The 15,449-nt window shown below is 35.5% G+C and overlaps 2 protein-coding genes across 2 annotated transcripts; both read left to right on the top strand.

Moving 5' to 3' along the window:
* Positions 1 to 1,488: 1,488 nt before the first annotated feature.
* On the top strand, positions 1,489 to 2,237 carry LOC125219609 (non-specific lipid-transfer protein 1-like). The gene is made up of 2 exons (XM_048121631.2): positions 1,489 to 1,878; positions 2,001 to 2,237. The coding sequence occupies exons 1-2, from the start codon at positions 1,538 to 1,540 to the stop codon at positions 2,008 to 2,010; spliced, it is 351 nt and encodes a 116-aa protein (XP_047977588.1). The 5' UTR covers positions 1,489 to 1,537; the 3' UTR covers positions 2,011 to 2,237.
* Positions 2,238 to 9,525: 7,288 nt separating this feature from the next.
* LOC125221053 (uncharacterized) lies at positions 9,526 to 11,970 on the top strand. Its single transcript, XM_048123182.2, has one exon. It carries the CDS (start codon positions 9,526 to 9,528, stop codon positions 11,968 to 11,970), a length of 2,445 nt encoding a protein of 814 aa, XP_047979139.2.
* Positions 11,971 to 15,449: the final 3,479 nt, after the last annotated feature.

Below are 15,449 nucleotides of genomic sequence, written 5' to 3'. Positions count from 1 at the left end.
TATATTAAATTCAATAATTAAAGCTTGATTTATTATTTTATTCATTTATTTAATTTATTTGAAATTATAGAGAAATCGAGCAAAAAGATCTTTGATTTTTATGAGTTTTGTGAAATTAAAAATTGTAATAACATTTTTTTATGTATTAGAGTAAAACCAACTAGATAAATCGAAACGAACAATGCTAAATGTGTGTCAAATGAGAATGGTGCTCATATAAGAAGCTCACATAAGGTACGTAGCATATCATTTCTCTTATATATATATTTGAATTTCAACAAAATTTTGCATATAAGCATTAAACATTTAAAATCTAGGTGGTGTTCTTAGAACTATAAATTTTTATGGCGTTTTGAAATCAACCAATAAAAATTTAGAATGTATATATAGTGCAACATCATTTAATTTCTTGCCCAATTGTGCTACGTCAGTTAAGGCAATCCATATCAACAACCATATTCGTCTAATATCTTATTCAATTGAAAAATAATATGGGACCGAACATTCAAAATTTTACGGACTAATGATCCTATTTTAATTTATTTATCCCACTATTGTAGTGCAGTTGCAATATTTCTCGGGCACAAGTGTAAAATCTTGGGAAATGGACTTCTGACAGGACGTGGGTTAACGACTCTCCCCTTTAGCAGCTAGAGTATCCAGTTTGAGCACTCCTCACAATACTGTCGGACCGAGGTATGTGGTGTTGGGATTGTCGACTGCACATTAGTTTGATATTGTCTCTTTGGATGGAGCCAAACGCGCATTGATTTGTTTTGGGTCACCCCTCAAACTAATTAGGGTTGAACAATACTTATATATTGCTTCCAACTTTCCTCACTCATCCGATGTGGGATAAATTTGTAACCCAACAATCCTCTCTTCAAACCGAGACCACATTGGGAACACACAGTCGACACATCGAGACATTACGGGCCTGACTCAAACTTGAGTCTTCCTGGCTCCACTTGAACATGGTCATTCAGGGCCTGACCCGAGCCACCCGGGTTCTGATACCAGTTGTTGGATCGTTAACTACACATTAATTTGGTATTCCATTTTGGATTGAGCCAAGTCTGCACGGTTTTATTTTTGGGTCATCACACAAAGCCTCAAACTAATTGGAGTTAGACAACATTTATATACTGCTTTCACTTTTCCTCACTCATCCAACGTGTGATAGATTTGTAACCCAACATGTGGAAGACCGTTGGGCTTCGGGTTTCAACCCTTGTGCCAGAATAAACGAAAATAGTTTTGCCATTATTAACATGCACATGACTTACAATTTTGAAAAAAGAAGTGTACGAATTTATCTTAATATAGGTAGTCGATCAGCACAAAAGCACAGCTAATGTCATTAATAAACACATTGATGAAATCCAACTACTTACCAACTACAAATCTATCTAAACTCATAAATGTAATAGTACTACCATTTCCACCAAAAAATCCTCTATTTAAACACCACCAAACCTCAGATATCTTACACACCACATTTGCAACAAAAAAAATAAAAGAAGTTAGAAAACATTCAATGGAGAAAGCCACTATAATGCTAATCCTGGCAGTGATGGCCGTAGCAGGGGCGCAGAGTGAGGCCGCGGTGTCGTGCTCGACGGTGATGACCGATCTCTCCCCGTGCATCAACTACGTGATGTACGGGGGAGCTCAGCTGCCACCGGTGAACTGCTGCCAAGGGATAAGGTCGCTCTACAACCAGGCCACCTCCACCCCGGACCGCCAGACCGTGTGCTCGTGCCTCAAGTCCGTCGCCAACTCCGCCACCCCAACCATCATCACCAACGCTGCCTCGCTCCCCTCCAAATGCGGCGTCAACATTCCCTACAAGATCAGCCCCTCCACTGACTGCTCCACGTAACCATCCCAACAACATACATATTTCAATTATTAGTATTACTAAAATAATTCAAAAATATTATTAGTACTAGAATAATTTCAATTATTATTTCAACATGTTGAAAAAATTGATTTTGCAGAGTTCGCTAGGAGAGAGATTGGAGCTTTTCCTCAAATGACGGACCAGAAGACAGTACAACGGAGAATTATTATTACTAGAATAATTAAGGTTTTATATTAGGGTTTTTGTCTTCTGCCTATGGGGGAAAAGTTAGGGTCTAAGTATTTGATGCCTATGGGGGAAAAGTTAGGGTCTAAGTATTTGATGTATTTGTTGTCTTAATGTTGAAATCAGCTTGCTTTGTGTGCTTTTTATCTGTCTAATCTCTTTAATCCTTCTAATTTCTTATTACATACAATAAAAAATTTGTGTAGTATTATAATTACTAAATTATTCTTAACTAATTTAGCATTTCTTAATTAATCTAAATTTAATTAACAAATACTATCAAGAAGGCTAAACTAATAAACTAGAGATCGAGACGAGAAGGTTACACGTGATCTGAATTAATTCCTAGTACTTAAAATCAAGAAGGCCAAACTCGACACTTTTTAGTAAACAAATAATCAAATTGCTAGTAGTAATAATTAAGTAAATTATTTATGCAATACCTTTTTGTAAATTATAAGATATAAATAATAAATATGTAGTACTCCCTCCGTCCCACATAATTTTACACACTTTGATCCGGCACGGGTTTTAAGAAATGAAATGGAAAGTGAGTTGAAATAGTTGGTGGGATGTGGGTCCTACTTTTAAAGTATTAGTTTTATAATAAAATATGAATAGGAATGAATTAGTGGAATATGGGGTCCACTACTAAAAATGGTAAAAGTGAAATGAGTAAAATTATGTGGGACGGTCCAAAATGGAATACTGGATAAAATTATGTGGGACGGAGGGAGTAATAATTAAGTAATAAATCCCATAAAAATAATTCTAATGTACAAAAGAATAACGTAAAAAATACTCAATTCGTCTCATATAAATAGAGACATATTTCATTTTGCTTCGTAGCCCTTTCTATTTTTGGTTATTTTGTTCTCTAATAAGGAGGACACATTCTGTATTGACAATACTCCAATTATTTCTTTTATATCTCTCTTACTTTATCAGTAATGCATTAAAATCCATATCGTCTCAAATGTCTCTGCTCTTGTGGGATGAAGGGAGCAGTAATTAATTGATTGGAAAATTCCTAAGCATTTCCAAGGAGGGAATGCATATATATAGAAATATATACTCCTTTCGTCTCACTTTAGGAGTCTCACTTTAGGAGTCCCAATAAAGTGGAGAAATTGTAAAGTAAGAGATAAAATAGTATTGAGAAGAGTATTCTCTACTTTATTCTCTCTCTTAATGAGAAATTGGTAAGTGAGAAAGAGGTAAAGAGATAAAGTAATTAAAATATTGTTAGTAGAGAATGAGACCCACCTCATTAGAGAGAAGAGAATTTCTAAGATTGGAAAGTGCATATTCTTGTGAGACGGACTAAAAAGGAAAGAGTGCATATTCTTGTGGATGGAGGGAGTATCATTTTTATAAAACGAGTGCAGAAAAGTGACCATGACGAAGGGAGTATCATCTGTTTACCTTCTCTAAATGGAAATACACCCTTCCAAAAAGTAAAAAACTCCAAATGAAAAAAGCTATTTAGAAGGATAAATTTATTTCTAAAATAAAAAAATAGTACTCCCCGGAATGTCCCAACTAAATTGAGTCAAAACTTTTAGAAAAGGAGATTAAGAAATTATGTTTGAAAAATAAGAGAGAAGAATAAAGTAGGAAAAATAAAGAAAAAGTAAAGTATGTAGGTGATAGAATAAAGTAAGAGTGATTAAATATTTTATTTTTTCTAGAAAAAAATGATCCATGAAAACACGTCAAAATACTAAATAGTAATATTATAATTTATGAACATATTTTGCATGAAAGATAATCAAAATTGGCCAAATATAAATCTTAAAACCATGCAAAATTTGTATTAATCATATATTTACTTGGTTAATTAAAAGAAATGAATCGAAATCTTAAAATTCTAATGTAAAGAAGAATATTTACACTATTCATACAAAATATTTTACATTTATTTCATATTCATACAAAATGTTTGAAATTTACATCAATCATACAAAATGTTTGATCCGCATTTCAATTTAATACATTCCATCGTATATACGTGTTTAAATATGATTAACTCTTTATCTACTTGAGGTACAAAATATGAAACAACCAACTCTTTATCTAATTGACGTACAAAATATGAAATAATAATTAAATATTTTGTATTAATATTAAACAATGATAAAATTTTGTGTACCAACATAAAAAACGATGAAACATTTTATATTTCATATAAATAAAAAGTTAATGACTTCCAAGCAAATATAATGAAATGTATTAACTTTTTATATGATTTATATTAAACTTTAAGTTTTTGTATCAATATAAAACAGAGTGGAAAATATTTTGTTTGAATTGTACATTTTGTTTGATTTTCTCCTTTCGTCGATAGAATCCCTATTGGGTCACAATTTTTTTTTACTTTTATCAAGCTCAATTCTTTCTCTTGAGGAAAACTATTTTTTTTATGATCCCAAATCATCTATTCACAAATCTTGTTCTACAGCCACGATTTGCACCATCATGGAACAAATTAAATTCACCAAATCATAACAGAAATACAAGCTGTAGTATATATAGATGTGTATATCCTCTCGAAATCACTCTCCTTCCCTTATCAAAATTTTTTAAACCAAGTTGGACTCAATTTTTGGGAATAAACTTATGGGCCAGTTAGTTATTTCAATTGAAAAGGTGGTGGGATGGTTTATCCGGATGAGGAAAGAGGAATGAAGAGTTTGGGCTGCTCTAGTTGCAATACTTGGGTGGTTCGTTCAAGAAAAAGGAAGATGGGGCTGAATTAAATCAAGGGTTACTTCACGCACGCAATTCGAGAACGAAACGAAACGACAAGTCAAGGTTTTAAGTAAATGAGGTGGGCTTTATTTTAAATTTACACAATATCTTTCAAGTATGATTTCATTTATTTAAATTCTAAAACTATGTTAGATAGACGTCTTTTAAATCACACAGATAATTATAAACACAATAGAACGAATTGAATAGCTTGAGTATAGTTTTCTGGAAAACAAATTTCAAAACATTTCTTACTAGGTACTAGCTAGAAGTATTTTAAAAACATAGCCACATATGGCGTGATAAAAATATTCTACATAAAAAATACTAAAGTGGATGAATAATCTTCAACCGGATAAGAAAACGACAGCCTTCAATCCTCCCTTGCGGGGATCCTTGGATTTTCTGTCTATCAAACCAAAGATAAGATATAATATCAAATAAAAGAACATATTTATATGCCAAAGAGATCATTTTATACGTGTGGAAAGGCTCAGATCTCAAAGGATTTGAATTATTACGACTATATCTGAAGTAGGGAAGAGATTGATCAGCTTAAAATGGCTAAAAATTGCGCAAGGCTTGATTGAGTTAAGTCAGCGGGTGGTTGTGTGCATTTTACCCACGTCGATCCATGTTAGGCCAAAATTCTCAAAATAAGTGTGTTTGGAAACTGTGTGTTCTTAAATAGGCCTCTTTTCTTAGCTCTCAAATCCCTTAAGGTGGATTAAAAGGAAAGACCCCTAGCAGAACATACCCATTTCGCGAAATAAATTTAAAATTAACCTATTTTCGGACAAATACAAGAAAGATATTGACGAATCTTACAAAACTAAGGTATGTTCGGTATTTACTAACAATTTTTACTCCCTTGGTCTCATAGTATATGTCACACTTTCCTTTTTAGTTTGTCCCACAAAAGATGACACATTAAAAAGTTCTCTCTCACATCAATTATAAAATTATATTTTCTCTCATCACTTAACACACAAAATAACATCTAAAATCTCGTGTCATCTCTCAAGTGTGACATCTACTATGAGACGGATGGAGTATTATTTAGTGTTACTTAAATTTTAGGGTTTGGAATATAGTGGATTTGAATTGTTCAAATATTATGAGAAAATATGTGTATGTATTGCATGCTTAAGAATACAAATTGTTTGTGTTTTCTTTTATATTGGATGGAAGAATAGTACAAATAGGTAGAATTGATTTGTCTTTATGAGCTTACTGTGTGGCAAATGCATACCTTGTGATAACTCGGTTTCGTAAGATGAGTTGATTACAAAATTTGTGATCATAGGAGAATCAATGTTAATGTATATAGAATGAATGTTAATGTGTACTCCCTTCATCCCATTAAATATGTAACATTTGAGAATTGGCACGGATTTCTATATAGTGTTATTTCGTGAGTTAATGAAAAGAGAGTAAAGTAAGAGAGATGAAAAAGTAGAGATAGATGTTTCCATTTTAGGAAACGTTTCAATTTTAATGAGACAAACTAAAAAGGAAAACGTTTCATTTCTAACACGACAGAGGGAGTATAAGATTACTTTAACGTGGAAGCATACTATTTATTTGTGTGATGAATATCATTCGACTTTGGGAGATATATACGAGATACTCGATCAGTCCTCCATTTAAAGTACCGTTTTTGTCATTTTGGGTTGTCAACGATTTAAATAACCATTTACTTTTTTTGGTATGTGGACCCCACATTTCACTGACCTTTTACACTCGCAATTCATTATAAAACTAATACTATAAAAAATGGGTCTCACATTTCACTCACTTCCTCCATTTTACTTATTTTACAAAGTCAAGCAATTTCTTAACACATGTGCCGAGTCAAAATGACTCTTTAAATTATGGACAAATGGAGTATATGCTTGCAGCAACTATTCAAATAAGTCACACTAAGTTATTCATTAACTTAGAGCTTAATTTACACAAAACAAACTCAACAAACGATTTTAAGCTATCAATCTCGAAGGGGCACAACAACGATCCCAAGAGACGGTAACATATGATATCGGGTCGTCAGGGCAGGGTGTAGTTAATGATGAATACCCTAATTTTGGCATTAAAATGGATAGGACCAAGCATGTAATTAGTAGTGATAGTTCCGATTCAAATGACTCAGTCATGCACTCTTTGTCAGAGAAATCAAAAAGCATAAAAGAAATGAGGGAAAAATCAGCCGAAGATCCGTATGAGGGTAAGACATTGAATGTTTCTCATGGGTATGTCTCAATAGTATGCGGGGACCGAAGAGAGCTGGAATGCATTCTGAGTTACCTTACTTCCTTACTCTACTAATAGTTGATGGTCCAATGTCTTCAACTACTAAAAACAATATATGCCCCATTCTCATTCAGGACATGTGTTCCAGAACTAGTTCACGTGGAATTGTCACACCTCAACCCTTATGACATATGCACTTATTATAAATAAATTTTAAATATTAAATAAATTAACCCACGCCTCAAGTACATAAAACGCACGTATTATAATATTTCAAAAGCCAACATTTATCAAGTACATAATTCCAAACATTCTAAACCGTAGTGGGACCCTCTCACCACTCTATATACTATACGTTTATCTACATGCAAAAATGATGAGGAAGAGAAGGTTTCCAAAACGCGTCAGCCGCCGACCCTTATAATAACTGTAACTCACATCAACCCACGCATCATTGATATCTTATTCCTGAAAAATATTAGTGGTTTATATGAGCCACAACTCAGTGTATTTAACCCTACCTTTAATTCCAAATCCCAGATATCAAATACATTCATTCACCAACATATATCACCGGAAGTAATAAATATCATAAACAATTTAATATTCATATGCATATGTCTCTCCGTCCTTTTCATTATTCTGTGACAAATCAAGTCTGGTATCTGCCTGGGATTTCCATTGTATACGACCCGAAGGTCCCTTTTAAATATTTGACCTTTCCACGAAGGCCCCTCTTTGATTTGACCTTTCCACGAAGGCCCCTCTTTGATTATTTTCTTTGACCCGTAGAACCCAGGGCAAGACTGTTACATATCCTCTTTAGTCCAACGATTGAAGATATTCTAATGCCATATAAAAACATATTAATTGCACCACTCACATATTCATTGCACCAATCACATATCCATATCACATTTCACAAAATAATTCCAAATAACACAACTATATCAAATTCATATCATATAATCCAAATATTTACTCCACTCTAACACATAACAATCAATCACATAAAATATGTAAAATTAAAAGTGTGATTAATACACACCTGGATACGATAGGTTAACTGATTAAGCTCCTAATTCCATCTACTAATTTACCCCTTGATCATCAATCTATTTCTGTTTCTATTTCCATTTCCACTTCTTATAACTTTCGTTCGCCTTTTTTTTTTCTCCTAAGAACTTTTGTTTCCGTCGTTCCTCCTAATACCTCACTCACGTATATAAATATATAAGGTTAAGTTTATGTTCTGCCGACTTAAGCTGTATAAAAAATAATAATTTGGCTTATCTTTACCTATACTCATCACACGTGCACTACTAAAAACTCAATACTATTATTGTATTACCTAATAGGATAGATATAAGAAAATGAGATCACACTAGTCCATGCACACACTCACGTTATTACACTTGCAAAATCTGGCAGAATTGCGACCAAAATAACGACCAAAATGCAAAAATACATGGTTGCAAATAAGTTGCGACAACTTTTCCGAGCAAACTAATTATGCTTGCTAATTTGCGAGCACACAGTGCTAGCAAAATAATGTTAGGTCGCAATCGCCGACAATATGCGAGTAAACTAATTGGCTTGCAATTTGGTCGCTGTTTTGCTAGCACGCTTTATAGTGCTTGCAAATGTGCTCGCAAAATTGCTAGCACACTTTCTAGTGCTCGCAAATATTAGATCTAATCCAGATTGTACCTGCTGCATCTCTCATTCTTTACCATTCTCATTTCTTCTTTCTTCTCTTTTCTTCCTTCTTCCTAGCGATTTTTTCGATTTGAACGTGTTTCATTGCTCGTGGTTGGGTAAGCTTGCCATTTTCCTATTATTACAAGGTACAATTTTTATTTTTATTTTTTGCTCTTTTAATTCTATGGTTTAAATAGTTTGTTCAAGGTGAGAAATGCTAAAATTTTAAATGAATATTGGAATAACTGAATTAATACTCCATCATTAGCTATTGTAGAAGATGGAATTAGGCCCATATAGTGATAACCTAATCTCGGGCTCAACATTTAGAATTAACAATTTATTATAGTAACTAACAAGCTTCATCTAGTTAGCCATTTTCTTCCAAATAAAAATACTGATAAAATGTGTAATTAATTACTTGTAAAAGTCTTGAACTCTCTGGATTATATATTTAGTGGCTTAGAAAGAAAGGACATTGGATAATTGAGTGGCTCTACTTGGCTCTTGTATAAAATCTCAATTAGATTTACAGTTCATTAAGGGGAAAACGATTTGTTTTATTTGATTTGATTTGATTTTTTTTTTGTATTTATGATAGGATAGTGAAAATGAATATTATTCCGGGAAGAGAGTGGATGTATAAGAGAAAATTTCCCACTGGAGAATTCAATCAGGATTTTATTGATAGAATAGATGAGTTTATAAATTTTGCTATTCAACACCCTTCTAAAATGGATGGCTCGAAAATTAGATGTCCATGTAAACGCTGTGATAATAACAAATATTTTCATACGGACACGGTGAGGGAGCATCTTGTGAAGAAGGGGTTTACTCGGAATTATTATGATTGGAGATATCATTACGATGTCGGAGCATCTTCTGATGTCGCAGCATCGTCACAGGCAAAATCGATGGATTTTGATACAACATCAAATCCATACCAGCATATGGTGCACAATGCGTGGGGACAATCAAGTGCTCACGAGCCTTGGCAATATGTTCCGCCTACGTACATGCCAGAGCCCCCCATTAATGAGTCGCAACAGTTTTATAATATGTTAGAAGCGTCTAAGTCTGATTTGTGGGCGAGATGTGATTATTCTGAGTTGTCAACAAATGCTCGACTAATGACTATGAAGTCTGAACATCGATTATCTCAGCGAGCTGTTGACGAGTTGTGTCAGTTTATGGAAGAGCGTTTGCCGAAACCGAATCGTATGCCTAACGGTTTTTATCAGTGCAAGAAACAGATGCAGGCTTTAGATATGCCCGTTCTCAAGATACATTGTTGCATGAAAGGGTGCATGATCTATTGGAAAGAAGACGAAAATAGGACTGAATGCAAAGTTTGCGGTCATGCTAGATTTAAGGGTAATGGCTGTCGTCCATTCAAGAAGATGTACTATTTTCCTTTGGGCCCAAGATTAAGACGTTTGTATGCATCTGAAGTTACAGCTCAATCAATGCGATGGCACGCAGAGCACGCCCAGACTTCAGGGGAGATGCGTCATCCGGCGGATTCTGCAGCCTGGAAAACATTTGACAAGACACATCCCCTATTTGCTTCTGAATCAAGAAATGTCAGGTTAGCACTTAGCACAGATGGATTTCAGTCATTTGGTCAATCTAGTTCACAATACTCAGTATGGCCGGTGATTTTAATTCCATACAATTTGCCTCTGTGGATGTGCATGAAAAATCCATACATGTTTCTCACTGTGATTGTGCCCGGTCCAAAGAATCCCAAGCAGAATATTGATGTGTTTCTACAACCCCTGATCGCAGAGCTTAACGATTTATGGACCGAAGGAATCCCTGCATATGATATATCAAGAAAACAGAACTTTCAGCTACGCGCAGCGTTGATGTGGACTATCAGTGACTTCCCTGCGTATTCAATGTTGTCAGGGTGGAGCACATCTGGACACCGTGCGTGTCCATATTGTATGGAGGACTCACAAGCTTTCTCCTTGAATCATGGACGGAAAACCACTTGGTTTGATTGCCACAGGAGGTTTCTCAACAGAAATCATCGATTCTGCAGAGACAAAAAGAACTTTAGAAAGAACATAACTGAGCGTTCTGGTCCTCCTCCATTCTTAAATGGAGAACAAATACTTGATCATCTGGAACAATTTGAATTCAAGAGAGTATTTGATGAAGGTGCGGAAATAAACTCTAAGTTGAGCAAGATTTTTGGATGGAATAAACGAAGCATATTTTGGGATCTTCCGTATTGGAAGACAAATGTGATTCGTCATAACTTGGATGTCATGCACATAGAGAAGAATGTTTTCGACAATATCTTCAATACCATCATGAATGTAGAAGGCAAGACGAAGGACAATGCCAATGCAAGAAGAGATTTGGAAGAGCTTGGCATACGACCTGAACTATGGCCATATGACGGGAAATATCATAAGGCTAATTTCACGCTTGACAAAGAAAATATGAATTTATTGCTCAAGTGGCTCAACATTTTGAGATTCCCAAATGGTTATGTTTCTAACTTATCAAGATGCATTGATAAGAAGAAACATAATTTGTACGGTATGAAAAGTCACGACTGTCACGTGTTTATGCAACGATTGCTACCGATTGGACTTCGTGAGTTACTCCCACACACTGTATGGGAACCTTTGACAGAGTTGAGCAATTTTTTTAGAGATCTTACTGCCACAGTGATACGGGAGGTTGATATGAAAAAATACAGTGAGTCGATTGTAGTTACCTTGTGCAAGCTTGAGATGATATTTCCCCCGTCTTTCTTTGACTCAATGGAGCATCTTCCAGTCCACTTAGCATATGAGGCATTGATCGCTGGACCAGTGCATTTTGGATGGATATATCCATTTGAACGGTACATGCGCAAACTGAAGTTAAATGTTAAGAAAAAGGCTGCTGTAAAAGCATCAATATGTAATGCGTATTTGACCGAGGAAGCATCTCATTTTTGCACACATTACTTCGAGTCACATGTTCGTTGCCGAGGTAGAGATGTCCCTCGTAATGACGACGGGGGAGGATCTACTCACCCCGAAGATATGCTTCAGATTTTCACATATGATACCAGATGTGTTGAGAAGGGACGAACACGATTCTTGTTAGAAGCCGAGTACAAAGCGGCGCATACTTACATATTGCTTAATACTCAAGAAGCGAAGGAATTTGAGTAGTAAGTTTGATTTCATCAATAATCGATTATTGAATTAAATATTTGTTACTTAGTTATTGATTTCTTTTAATAATGGAGTATGTTCATCGAGCAATTGCGCGAGTCGTATCCAGGAATAACTTTGCCGCAGATAGAGTAACAATTAGAAGATCACTATGCATTATGGTTCAATGAATATGTAAGTTTTCTATAATATTTAGTTTTATATGTTTTTAATTGTCAAAAAATTATAATTTATTCACCAAGTTTTTGGTATACAGGTCCAAAACAACTTGCCTCATGATAGTCATTTGTACTATCTGTCACAAGGACCGTTGACCGAGGTCACAAGCTATAATGTTTGTATAGTCAATGGATATAAATTCCACACATACTCTTATGGGAAGAGTAAATCCACCGTCAATAGTGGGGTATGTATCAGAGGATCGAATTACAATTATGAGGAGGATGACTTCTATGGAATTTTGAAAGAAGTTGTGGAGGTGGAATTGTTAGGTTTGGTATACTGAAAAACATGTTTCGAGCAAGTTTCGCTCGAATAGAATCTTGCTTGTATACGTAAAACTCTATAATCCACTTTTAACCTGATTCAGTATTATTCGAGCAGTCTCGCACGAATAGAATCACTATTATTATTACATTGTGTTTGCTTGTGCATTTATAAGATGTTTTACAAACATTTAAATGCATAAGAAGTAAACAAAGTCTAAGTCTTTTGCTTAGTAGACCGGTTGTGGGCGTCGTCCACTTTAAGGTAACACGGTCAGATCTATGCAATGCTTTGCAAAAGAAAAAGAAGAATTTCACAACCTAGATAGGCTTTGGCTACCTATCGTGAAAGGTTGCAATGTCAGTCCGCATATTTCTAAGCCTTACTGAAATAATTTGACATTGGTGTGGTATAGCACTGAACGGATCTAACAGCAAGACGTATCTTTATGCTATCTACTGAAAGACTAGGTCTTGATAAAATATTATTTCTTAATCTACATATGTTAGCATTGAGCATACGGTATTGATTATGCACTACTTTGACTTATCAAATGGTGCGGGTTTTTCGCAACCCAATAATCCTGATATACTGGGTAGTGGTGATTAATATCTAGCGGTGCTAGGATTGCTATTATGTTGAAACGTGCACGAGGTGAGTCTCGTTTGATAATGTCCTCAAGAGGAGCTCGAACAAGGTTTTATTATTCGGAAAACTGGCCAGTTGGAGTTTTATTACTCTATGAATAATAAATAAATGTTTCTTGCTATGTCCACTCTTGGAATTAATAAGATATTAATTAATTAAGTCCATAGCAGACATTAATTAATTAATGGACATTTATATCTTAAGCGCGGGAAATAAATAATAAAAGTGGAAACCCGGATTACTTGTAATTTCGGATTTGGATGGGGAGAGTTCAATATTACTTCTGTAGTGGCTGCTCGTAATATTCCAATATAAGCTTGTATTAAATTGTGGGTTCAATTTAATTAGTAAAAAGCTAATTGGGCGAGCCCATATCCAAAACCTTCCATAGATCCCTGTCTGGGCCCAAAAGGAACTTAATATAAATAGGAGAATAAAGGAGACAGAATAATCACAATTTTCATTACTGAAATTTTCGAAAATATCAGCCCCATCAGCTGTAGGAATTTTCGAATTCCACACCTTTTCCCAAAAGGATTTCTTCTGTCTTCTTTATTCGAGTCCTAGTATTTTGATAAGATCAGCCCACCCTGATATCGAGATACAGTTCGGGAACCAGTCAGAAGATCCGTGGTCTAGTATTGAAGATCATCACGTGGAGAAGGCGCGAGCAATCGACGATTCTTTGGAGAATCAAAATCGGTAACTCTAAACCGTAGAATTCATGTTTTAGGATTTACTTTCTTTGAGCATGAATTATTTGCGTTCTAGCATGCAATTATCTGTTTAACATGTGAATTGATTAATCGCATAATCGGTCAAATAGATCCTACGTCTGATTTATTTGTTTTGTACAAGTCTTCCGCTGTGCAAGGGGCACCAAACCCCAGCAATTGGTATCAGAGCCAATTTTTGGCTCTGATTATGTGAATTAATTTCATGTTATGTGAATTGCTTGAATGCATGATTTCTTCGCCGCGTGTTTGTTTGTTTGTTGTTTAGTTTTAATTGACAAAACGTAAAACACGAAGCATCGAAGAAACTAATTCGGTGGAATCTAATTCATTTATAAAGCAATCATTGCAATATTGCAATGATTACTTGGATTAGATGAGTTTTGTTTATTATTTGCCTTACGTGAACTAAATTTCCAAGTCGGCAAATTCAAGAACTGCTGCGTGTTCACCGCCTTCGGTAATAGATTGTCGGGAATTCGCGACAGCTGCGGAGAATTGCTGCGGAGAGGTGTCGACGCAGCAGCGTCGGAGATCACCGGGCAGCAGCGCCGGCGGCTGCAGAGACGACGTCGCACAAGCGACGACGCAGCAGCAGCGCCAGAGGCGTCGCAACAGTGAACAGCAACACCGGAGCAGCTGCGACACGGCGGCAGCGACGTCGGAGATGTCGCAGCAGCAGCAATGGTGGTTTCACGAGGCAGCAGCACCGCTGACGCCGGAGACGCGACAGCAGCTCCAGCGGAGCGACGTCGACGCAGCAGCGTCGGAGACGTCAGGCTCGGTGGATGCGTGAGACGGAGAGGGAAGGCTAGCTTGATGCAGGCGGCGATGGCGGTCTGAGTGGGAGCCCTTCGTGGGCAGTTCCCGGGCTCGAAAGACAGCGACCTTCGTGAGCAGCCGGCGTCGGAGAAGTCAGGCTGGCCAAGCTGCATCGGCAGCTCAAGCTCTCGAGCTTGACAGTTTGCGTGAAGCATAACAGCGGCTGTGATTCGAGTGGGAGCTCTTCGCGGGCAGTTTCCCGGCCTCGAGTTTGACGTCGCATTACCTCGTTCCGTGACTTCGCTTTCCAAATTTGATTAGGGTTTCCTAACCCTTGCATTAATTTTGGAAAGTATTCCGGATTAATTTGGAAATAAGATTTGAATATATCTTGTGGACTTTATATATTATATAAGATTTGATTTTGTATTAAATCATGGATTAATTATAGATTTTATCCTTATTTTATGGATTTGTAGGGATTTAAATCCTAGATGAATCCTAGTTAAATTTGGATAATGACAATTTAATTTTTATTTATATCCTATGGATTAATGTGGATATATCCTAGACAAATCCTAGTTGGATTTAGATAAATATAATATTATTTTATTCTTATCCTATGAGTTTATATGAATTTTTTCATAGATAAATTCTAGATGGATTTGAATAATGATAATATAATATTTTATTCTTATCTTATAGATTTATATGGATTTGTTCCTTGATAAATCTTGGATAGATTTGAATGATTATAATATAATATTATCTTATTCTATGGATTTGTATGGATTTATTCCAAGATAAATCCTAGATGAATTAGGATAAACATTTATATTAATTTAT

This window comes from Salvia hispanica, chromosome 1 (genome assembly GCF_029641045.1).
Source record: "Salvia hispanica isolate PSC_SH4W2 chromosome 1, Shi_PSC_v1, whole genome shotgun sequence".
In the NCBI taxonomy this organism is placed as follows: Eukaryota; Viridiplantae; Streptophyta; class Magnoliopsida; order Lamiales; family Lamiaceae; genus Salvia; species Salvia hispanica.
Note: the sequence above shows the minus strand (reverse complement) of the source record. Positions and strands in the feature narration are given on the sequence as shown.